The following is an 11,572-nucleotide window of genomic DNA, read 5'->3' as shown; positions in this document are numbered from 1 at the left end:
TATATATATATATATATATATATATATATATATACATACATACATACATACATACATACTAGTATTCTCTAGCAGTGCTGCTACTATACAAAGTAGGGAAGATGTATATGCAATGTTATTTTTGCTCTTAAAGAAACAAATATATGCATTCCTTCTCAACAATCCAGATGGGAAGACTAGACTAATATATATGTGATGTGATTAGAAAACTAAGTGCTATTAGGGAATGGCTGAACAAATTGTGGTATCTTTTGGTGATGGAATACTATTGTGCTCAAAGGAATAATGAACTGGAGGAATTCCATGTGAACTGGAATGACTTCCAGGAATTGATGCAGAGTGAAAGGAACATTGTATACAGAGACTGATACACTGTGGTATAATTGAACATAATAGACTTCTCTGCTAGCAGCAATGCAAGAATTCGGAGCAAGGCTGAGGGACTTATGAGAAAGAAAACTAGCCACATTCAGATAAAGAACTATGGGAGGAGAAGAAAGAAAACTGCTTGAACACATGGGCTGGTGGGGATATTATTGGGGATGTAAACACTAAACAATAACTCTAGTCCAACTATCAATAACATGGAATTAGGTCTTAAACAAATATGTAAAACCCAGTGGAATTGTGTGTCAGATAAGGGGCGTCAGGGGGGGATTGGGGGAGAGGGAAAGAACATGAAACATGTAACTATGGGAAAATATTCAAAATAAAAAAAAAGAAAACTAAGTGCTAGGGGGCAGCTGGGTAGCTCAGTGGAGTGAGAGTCAGGCCTAGAGACAGGAGGTCCTAGGTTCAAACCCGGCCTCAGCCACTTCCCAGCTGTGTGACCCTGGGCAAGTCACTTGACCCCCATTGCCCACCCTTACCACTCTTCCACCTATGAGACAATACACCAAAAATTAAGGGTTTAAAAAAAAAAAACAAAAAAAAAAACCTAAAAAAACCCAAAAAACTAAGTGCTAAACTTTGAGATAAAAGGGACAGAATACTATGGTCTGGATTAATCAAAGGTTTCAAAGAGCATCATGGTACAGTGGAAAGAACATTTGAAATTAGAAGACTGGGACATGAATTTAAGATCTTATGCTAACTAGTAGTTTGATCTTGGGCAAGTCATTTAGCCTATTTAAGACTCAATTTCAATATCTGTGAAAAAGAAGACATTAACTTCATAGAATATCGGACTTAATCTTGGATGTCCTGGGTTCAGATATTGCCCTTGATACTTATTAGCTGAGCAAATCCTGACAAATGATATTTAGCTTCAGTTTACTTATCTGTAATTTTAGGAATATATTAATAGTATTTAACAAAGTTGATGTATAGATCAAAAGATAATAACTGCAAAACATATTATATGCTTTAGAGGGCTATATAACTATCAAGTTTTGTAATTATCAATACTGGTGCTATATATCCTAAGACAGCTATCAAGAAAGTCTTTGGTAAACACGGTAATACACAAATGTGAGTTATTAATACTAATTAAGAGAGGTGGTACTATATGCATTGTGCATATGTTTTGAATATATTTCTCAGTATACAATTTGTTGCCCAAAATGCAATGTATATTCCTTGATAGCAGGGATTTTTTATGTTATTTTTCTATCCTCAAGGGCTAATATGCAGTTATAATAATGACAAGCATTTATATAACTACTTAATGTTTACAAAGTACTTAAAATATCTCATTAGACCTTTACAACTCTGGAAGATAGATCTTATTATTATCCTCACTTTATAGATGAGGAAACTGAGACAGAGAGATTAAATGACTTATCTAGGGTCACATGAAAAGTAAATCTCTGAGGCAGTAACTGAACATAGATCTTTCTGACTTTAGTTCCATTGCTCTATTATCATTTTATCTGCTGAATCACCTGCTTGCCTTTGTAAATGGAAATGTGCTTTGCTTGTTCATTCAATTGATATTTCTGTACTTTAAAAATTTAGCTCAGATAAATAGATGTTCCCAAGAAGACATATACTTTGATCACTAAGAGTTTTACCCCATTTTCCTCCACTATAGTAAGAAAGGATGTTTCATGCCTACAGGTTTGAGGAATATAGATCCTGTATTTCAACTTTCTATTACCTTACACTTTTTGAAGAAATTGTGACAGTTAGGTGGCACAACGAATAGTGCTGGGATTGGAATCAGGAATACCTGAGGTCAAACCTGGCCTCTAATGCTTAGTATCAGTGTGATTCTGGGTAAATCATTTAGTTGTTGTCTTCCTCAATTTCCTGAACTGAAAAAAATGGCGAAATATTAACACTTATCTCACAGGATTGTTGTAAGGCTCATCAGTTATTATTTCTAAAGGGCATAGCATAATTCCTGGGAGTGCTATATAAATGCATATTCTCTTCCCTTTTTGTTCCTTTTTTTAGCCCTTCCAGAATTCAAAAACAGTAGGGAGAGGATGATGATAGATAATGTCATGAGACTGATACTCATTTACTACTGAATGATCAAAATCTTCCTTTAGGAGCACCCAAAAAAGGATGCTGAGCCTAATTCTCAAGAATTTTCTCCCATCTTTTCATACTAACAGATAACAGCTATACTGTCTACATTTTCTACTTCTCATCTCCACTTTTCCTAATGACAGTGAGGCAAGTTTGATACAAATTTCTTTGAACTAGAATTCATGAATGTTCTAGACAGAGGCAAAAAATGAATAGTTTTGCTTCATACACTTTTCTCTGGAGATGAATGTTGTATGCATGGGCAGCAAAGGTTGCCAGAATGTGCCCATTTCTAAGTACGGTGAGTACAAACCATGTCTGGTTTGGAGGAAGTTGATATAACAGATTCTCTGGGCTAATAAAGAGACTTTGTGTTACATTGATATTACATACTTCAAATTCTAATTAAAATTTTTATTATGGTTTAAATTGCTTTCACTGCCTTGGATTAGTTTTCTTTGTTCTGTTTGTCTAGAGATAGATAAATCTTGGTTACCTGATAATACTAAGTCACTTGGCCTTTTGGAAGTTAAAGTTTGTTCTTCTGTAAAATGAAACAGATGAAATCAGTTTTAGCAGCTAGGTGGCACATTGGAGAGAATGCCAAGCCTTGATTCAGAAAGACTTATCTCCTTGCCTTCAAATCTGGCCTCAGACACTTACTAGCTATGTGAACCTGAGCAAGTCACTTAACTGTCTTTGCCTCAGTTTCCTCATCTGTAAAATGAGCTAGAAAAGGAAATAACAAACCACTCCAGCATTTTTGCCAAGCAAACCCCAGTGTTGGGCATGACTGAACAACAACAGAAAAGGTTTTTGGTCCAGTTCTAACATTCTATTCTAAAAATGAGCATATCTGAGGAATGGTGGGTGGCAAAAAGGACTGAAAAAAATTTCTTTCACTTTTAGAATGGGGAGTGAAAAACATATCAGTTTCCCTGCTTTCTAATTGCAAAGTCAGGAGAACCTTCTTTAGAAGCACTTTCATTCTTTTGGGAATTGAGCATGTGAAATTTGGAGTCAGAATTACAGTGGTTATGATTCTTAGTAGTTCTCTAATGTTTCACTATATTTATATTCCATTCAGATTTCAAGAATTTTGGGAAATACTTTGAATACTTGTTGAATATCTTCAAATTATTTGTTTACAAATTTTCCATTTCTGTTCTCTGAAACATTATAAATATAAGAAAAAAATCTACTTTACCATTTTCCCTATTGTTTTACCATTCTTTCTCCTGTTTTACCAGGATAAATGGTACAGATTTGACTCTTCTGCATTTAAAATAATTTGAAATGTGAGGGAATATAGAGCTTAATAAAAGTTGTAAATCCATAGCAAAAATGATCTAGGAAGGTAAGGGGTACAGTGGAGAGTGTTGTACTTGCAATTAGGTCTAAATCCAATTCCTGCCTCAGATGTTTATTAGCTATACAATCCTGGAAAAATCGCTCGACTCCTCTCAGTTTCAGTTTCTAAACTATTAAATAAAAATAATACAGGCACCTACTTCTCATGGTAGCTATGAAATACAAATTATTGCACAAAAGAATATAACATACATAAAACATTTTTGCAAACTTTAAAGGCTATTATTAAAATTAGTTATACTCATCAAAAAACAAGAAAAACTAGAAATATATATTTATACCTATAAAACATGCTGGGTTTCCTCCTGCCCTATTATATTCAAATGGGAAAGATAAACACAGAATGGAAGTCTTTTAGCAATAAAAAAAAGTTTCTCAGAGTTTTCTGTTCTATACTTTTCAATTTCATATCTAATTTTATCCCTTAGTCATACAAAGGACAGGGAAAGGAACTGGACTTATTATTTCCTGCTATAAGAAATTTCCTGGCAAAGAAAATTCCTTCTATCCATGCCAGTCAGCATTTTGTCTGTGACTTATAACCTTAGCGTTGGCTAAGGCAAGAAGAGGGTAAGCAATTTGTTCAAGGTCAAAGAGCTGGTTTGTGTTAAGAGTTAAAACTTGACCTCCAGTCTTTCTGGCTTTAACGCCAGCTCTCTATCTACTGTTCCCTGCTGCCTCTCTTTCATTACTAATCAAGGAGGAGGTGAAGAAAAGCAAAAATTCATACATGGGTTGCTGCACTAGAACTACAACTACCAAAATAAAAAAAACAACCATTGCACTCAAGAAGCTTATAGTCTACTGGAAAGGAGGGAATATGAACATATGAGGACATATACACTTGATGGGTAGGGAAGGAACAGCAACTATGAGAAAAGTGATTCAGAATAAGAAATAATCAGCACAATTAAGAGGAATCTTAATTTAAATCCATTGTTGTATTACGGGCATTTTGTGGAGATTACCCCTCCACAATAATGATTCTCAAATTGCACTGCAAATTCATGAAATGAAGAGGCTGTAAAAAATTAATTTACAAGAACATGAAGTTTAAGGACTTAGTGTGGACTCAGGGATTGGTGCATTTTCAAGTGGAGTATTTTATTCTGTTCTCTTAACTGAGAGATATAATCATTTTTCAGCCATCTGTGCCAACATGATTATCTGTAAACAGGGAAGTTTTTTAAAACCAGAAAGGTCTGACATGAGGCTTGGGTCACCTCAACCTAGATAATACTCAAAGTTCCATTTCCCTTAGATATTTCTTAAGTCAGGGACCATTTTCATTTATGTTCTATATGTTGTATTTATTTATCTGTGACCCCTCGCTAAATGATAGCTAACAAACCTAATAATAAAAAACTGACATTTATCAAGAGCTCTAAAGTTTGAAAAGTAAACTGTCTCATTTGATACAAATGAGTTCCCTTGTAATTATTGGACAAATGAGACAATATATGAATAGTCCCTGTGGATAACCATTTGTTAAGTGTTTGCTCCGTTCCAGGCACCGTGTTAAGAGCTGGAAAGATGAAGAAAGGTAAAAGATAATCCCTGAAGGAACTCACAGTCTAATGGGATAAACAACATGTAAATAATGATGGAAAAACTACATACAGGATAAGTAAGAGCTTAGCAGTACAAAAGCACTAGAATTGGTAAAGGCTTCCTTACCAAAGGTGGGATTTTATTTGGGACTTGAAGGACCCAGGGAAGCCACAAGGCAGAAATGAGGAGATAAGAGTATACCAGGGTTAGGGGACAGTCACTGAAAATGCCTTGATTTGGGAGATGGAGCTTTTGGATTCCCTCAAGTTGACACCGTTTATGAATCAGCATATATTTTTTCAACTTATTCAATAAAGAATACATTCCTAAATTGCAAAGTATTCTTTAAATCTTAAGAGATAATATAGATAGCCGGTCTATAAGGAAGAATAGAAGAACAGAAAAAAGTTAGGGTTGGAACAGAGGTTGTAGAAAGAAAACTGGAAAAATAAAGTCCTGTGAGAAATTTAAGGAACTATGTAAATGCAAGTTATCATCATCATCATCATCACTATTGTTATATGCATCTTACAGAACACAAAACTGAGGCTCCTGGAGGTTCAGATGTTTGCCTCTGTTATTACAACTAGACTAGCAAGAACAAAAAGGTGGTCTGAATTAAGATCATTCCTGACTCTAGTGCCTGCATGATTTGCATAGTACCTTGCTACTTAGCTAAATGAAAAGTAAAAGTACAGCACCCATTCCTATTGAAAACACAGAAAGTATAGGAATAGAAGGACCTTTCCTAAAAATAATAAACAGTATAGATCTAAAACTATCAACAAGCATCATATGCAATGGGGATAAATTAGAAGCCTTCCCAATAAGATCAGGAGTGAAAAAAGGATGCCCATTATCTCCTCTATTATTCAGCATAGTACTAGAAACACTAGTAGTAGCAATCAGAGAAGAAAAAGAAATTGAATGTATCAAAATAGGCAATGAGGAGACTAAGCTATCACTCTTTGCAGATGATATGATGGTCTACTTAAAAAATCCTAGAGAATCAACTAAGAAGCTGGTAGAAATAATCAACAACTTTAGCAAAGTTGCAGGATACAAAATAAATGCACATAAATCATCAGCATTTCTATACATTTCCAACACATCACAACAGCAAGAGGTAGAAAGAGAAACACCATTTAAAATCACCCTAGACAATACAAAATACTTAGGAATCTATCTACCAACCAAACACAACTACAAAACACTTTCCAAACAATTAAAATTAGATCTAAACAATTGAAAAAACATTGATTGCTCATAGGTAGGACGAATTAACATAATAAAAATGACCACCCCACCCAATTAATTTACTTATTTAGTGCCATACTTATCAAACTACCAAGAAACTTTTTTACTGAACTAGAAAAAATTATAACAAAGTTCATTTGGAAGAATAAAACTGAGCCTTAAATATCTTGTATTTTGGCCTATGGTTGCTTTATCATGTTTATCTTCCTTTTCTTTTTTCTCTGTTTTTCTTTTAGCAGACCGAATGGCATCAACTTTCTCTTAGACAGAAGGAATTATTGGATGTGATGTCAAGATGATTCTATATTTAAAAAAAGAAAATATCTTTCTTGGGTGCATGAATTATTTAAGTGGAATTTAATTTATTAATCCTAACATCTATTGTTTCAAAATCATTATCCTTAATGTGTCCAGGAGAAATTTTAAAGGACAAGCAAGGGAGAAGGGGAATACTGTCTTTTCCCATAAAACTATTAACCAAAGAGAGTAGCTAACATGTAGGAATAAAAAGGACAGATGTACGTGGAGATTTTTAAGGGGCAAAGTCATAGAAATACACTACCTATAAAACCTTGACCATAGACGTGAGTAGAATGTACTATGTAAAGACTTTGGCCTCAAAGGATCTGGGTTTGAATTCTGCTTCTACCATTTATACTACCTGTATGAGAATGGAAAAGTCACTTTTCTAGCCTTCAGTTTCCATTTTTGTCTCTTTATTTTTATTTTATTGTTTGTTAATTGCACTAAAATTCTCAATGTTTCCTTTCCTCTGACCCCTGCCTATAGAAGAGAAGACATCATTTGACAGAAAGATATATGTGTATATATATATCCTAGTGGTTTCTATTTATCAGTTTGTTTTCTGGAATGAAAGACTTGGACTCATTTCTAAATCTTTAATCCATTACTATGTTTATATACTCATATTAAGTAACAACAAAGAAAGGAATTTAATCTGTTAAATATCATTAAGACTTGTTGAAATGAATCTTAAGACTTGAATATGACAAATGACTCTAACTCTATTTTTTCAGTTCTCTTTCCTTTTCTTTGTTTGTACTACACCTATGAGTTCATTAATGGAAGGAAATCTCAGTGAGAAAAGACATTCTGTATTCAAAAAATAAAAAGGGTGGTGAAAAAATTATTTCTTAAAAGATATACGTCTGTGAGATAATGAAGGTACAAGGAAATAAAATCATGATGGAAAGCATTCGAAGAACCAATGGAGGGAGAAAGGAAAGTAATAGCATCATCAAAAAATACTATAGACCGAAAATGGATGAAAGGACCAGTTCTAGGCAGGATAAATAAAAATTTCCTTACATTTGGAAGTGTCCAAATATGAAACAGGTTGATCTAAATGGCTCTCTCTTATCTGTAGTATAGATTATAGGGGGGATTTTTTCAGATATTAATTAAAGCCCCCTTACTATTTAAATGCTTTTGCTGTGTGACTCTGGGATTTTATTGTTTAGGAAAAAATATAAGTAATTTTTAAGTATGTCTTACTTACTTAATGTCTATATCAAGAACTTCAGAAATATCATTTAACCTCTTTGAATCTTAATTTCCTCATATACAAGGGTAATAAGACTTTCATTGCCTATCCCGTAAGGCATTTGTAAAGGAAAAAATATGTAGTCCTTTAAGTATTATGTAATTTTAAGTTATTAGTGCTTTATTAAATTAATCTACCTTAGTTATGTTGATCCCCATTTTTAATTCTAAAATGTATTAGAAACATTTCAAGTGCTAATGTGCAAAGACTTAAAGAATCCATGTGTTGACTAATAAAGCATAATGTAAATTAAAGTCTTCCCCATTTAGTTATATAAAGAGATTTAATTTGACCTAAACTATGTTACATAATTGTAGTATATTTATTAAATATTTATGATATAATACTCAATGCAATTCTTATCCTTCCTGATTTTGAAATCTATTATTTGTCACTAACTGAAACATTTTATCAAAGCCAAGTGATTTAGAAATTCTACGCAAATCATAGTTCCTTCCTTTATAAAATAAAGAAATGAAATAATTATTTGTCATGAACAGCTGATGGTTGATTTGTTTTGTTTTTATATTGGACCTGCCCTCCTCCAATTTTCATATGTTTTATTATAATGATATATGGTTATCTTTCTTAGTTTTTCATGATAGCTATAATTATTTGGTCTTTAGTGAGATTCATTTTGTTCCTACAAAATGATTGAATATTTGATTCAATTTATGGAGTTCATGTTCATCTCCCTTACTGTGAGTTATGGTAAAGAACAGGTAGTGCTTTGTTACTAGTCTTTTAAAATTAAGAAGGAATATATTCCTAACTGAATATGTGTTGTTGATTATAATGAAAATTATAAAAGTTAACTTCTTTAGAGTATGAAGCATATTTTCAAAAAATTTGTCTTACCTTTCGACCCTGTTGATACATTTCTCATGCTTAAGTGGTATTGAGTAATTTTTTTGGAAAGAAAATTGATTTTCTTTGGTTTCACAACTAGAAACAAAATGACGCAAAATCCTGAAGTTAAGCAATTTTTAAAAATTTGTGGAAGATAGCATCATAGTGAGAAGTTTTTAAAAAGTTGTATTTGTCTTACATAGCTACAATTTTGCTTAAATAGGAAAAACAAAATTAACATCAAATAGAAAATATTGGCAACCAGAATTTTTATCTGTAATTTTACATGCAAACATACACATACATAATTATATATATATACATACTTATATATTTATTCATGTACATATATACACATACGTTAATACCTAAACAGTACAATTAAACCATAAGATAAAAGCTATTTTATGTTGTGTTTTAATTAATAACAAATTGCATCAAGTAGAAAGTGATTATTTTTTTTTACATTTGTGTCTGAATAAATTTGACAATTGTATTAGTATGGTGTACAAATGTATTTTAACATCTTACTCTATCTGACCAAACTTTTCCCTCTATTTTAAAGACTAACCTTATACATGAAAAATAAACAAGCATATTTTTTCCAAATGACTTCTACTTACCGGGCTGACTAACAAATCCATGTTCTCTGACATCCATGTCTTCTTAAACAAAACTAAAATAAAAAAACACTCTTGGAATTTTGGAATTTTCTCTTACAAATAAAGGATAATTATGCTTCGCTCCATTTCATTGGTATGATATATATATAGCAGACAGGTTTAAATCTCTTTCTTTGAAGCATAGAGCTTTAGGGCATTTCTATTTACTTAATGAAATGGGTGGGGATGGGAAATTTTCTTTGGGAAATGATCAAATAATTTAAAACAATTCTACTTGTTTAAATACTTTTTTGCAAATATGTTTTTATTTTATCATAAACATTAGTTGCAACATCTTTCACACATTTTAGCTATTTCAATATAATTGACAACATCAATCATTTGATAAGCATAGTAAAACAAGTGACAAAATACATCATATACACCAATGATAACATTAACAGAAGTAGTCTGAGAAAGACTTCTGCTCCTGAAGCAATGCCCCTTTATTTAAATATTTAAATACTGAATTCTTACTACTCGTTTCTGGATTGCTGCTGCCACACTTCTGAATCTCTTGCCCAGCAGGACATTTCTTCATATGTAGCACTGTTATCACCTTGTCTATTGATATTTAGACTATTCAGCAATTTAGGAGTGTGTTTTTCATTTAATAAGTTGAAAAATATATGCTGATTCACAAACTGAGCCAATTTGGGAACATCCAAAGACTATCCCTTCAACTCTGTCACTAAACACATATTCTAATTATTAAAAATTCATATGATGAGATGGGTTATTTCAGTTTTTAAGACAGTTTCTGGGAACAAATTAGACTCTATCCCAGGTCACCAAAATACTATTTATATGCTGATTTTTCTTACTCTCAATTATAAAATAGCAAAGGGAGAAAGGAATCTTATGGACAATCAAAATCCTAAAACATCCTGAATGCCATTTATATAAAAAATTTCAACAAACTCTCCCAAATAAAGGTTTGAACACAGCTTTTAGCAAGCAAAAAGAATGAATAATTTTAATTTTATTGCTTTTATTCTCTCTCATGGTCTCCATTGGAGAGATTATCAGTGAGCTGAAGGCAGTCACAAGGATAACAATAGCCAGAAGACAGAAGCCACAACATTGGCAGGTTATTTTAAATCTCACCAAAATCACTTTCCAAGAAAGATATTACGATCTTTTTTTCTGCATTAATGGCAGCATAATGTCCAGGACTAGTGGAACTTACTCCCCAGCTTTGATATCTCTGATTCTGAAACCTCTTACATTACTAGCTCCCTGATCTCTTATGGGAGACAACCCTATGTCTTGAGTTCTTCAGACGACCTACATTTTTATGTGTATGGATAGCTCCTACACTGATTTCTAACATTCTACATCTTAGTAGGTATATTAAAGAATCATTGTGGCCCCCCAAAATGAGTTATTTGACACGTCCAAAGACATCTAGGTGGTATGAGTCATAAATGAGATCCAAATGCTGGTTATCTGTCTATAACATGGAATGTGGTGATGCTCTGGACAAAACAGTCCTATTTAATATTTGATAGTTCTGCATGTATCTTTAAAGCTTTTTCCACTGAATGCAGATTGAAGCATAACATTCTCCACTTTATTTCCTCCATGAATTTTGTTCTAGTATAAATACGTCTTCTTCAACAATATGACAAAATGGAAATATATATTGTATGATAACCCATGTATAACCTATATCATATGATCTGTCATCTTGAGGAGAGGGAGAAGAAGAAGAGAGAAAACCTGGATCTCAAAATTTTAGAAAATGATTAATAAAAATTATGTCCACATATAATCTGAAAAAGATAAAATAAAAAACCAAAAACTCTTCCAGCTCGCTTGGTTTGACCTGCCTGAATTTTCA

General features: G+C 32.7%; 1 protein-coding gene across 1 annotated transcript in view; it reads right to left on the bottom strand.

Annotated features, from left to right (window-relative positions):
- Window positions 1–9,727, bottom strand: part of LOC123252966 (glutamate decarboxylase 1-like) — a 47,063-nt gene extending 37,336 nt beyond the window's left edge. Inside the window, exons 1-2 of the mRNA XM_044682218.1 lie at window positions 9,691–9,727; window positions 9,077–9,163 (exon numbers count right to left, since the gene is read on the bottom strand). Coding sequence (XP_044538153.1) covers window positions 9,077–9,163; window positions 9,691–9,727 — 124 coding nt within the window. The remainder of the gene's footprint in view (window positions 1–9,076; window positions 9,164–9,690) is intronic.
- Between the last annotated feature and the right edge of the window lie 1,845 nt (window positions 9,728–11,572).

The sequence above is a fragment of the Gracilinanus agilis genome, chromosome 1 (assembly GCF_016433145.1).
Source record: "Gracilinanus agilis isolate LMUSP501 chromosome 1, AgileGrace, whole genome shotgun sequence".
NCBI classification, from domain to species: Eukaryota; Metazoa; Chordata; class Mammalia; order Didelphimorphia; family Didelphidae; genus Gracilinanus; species Gracilinanus agilis.
The sequence above is the reverse complement of the archived record's forward strand: the minus strand, read 5'-3'. Positions and strand labels throughout refer to the sequence as shown.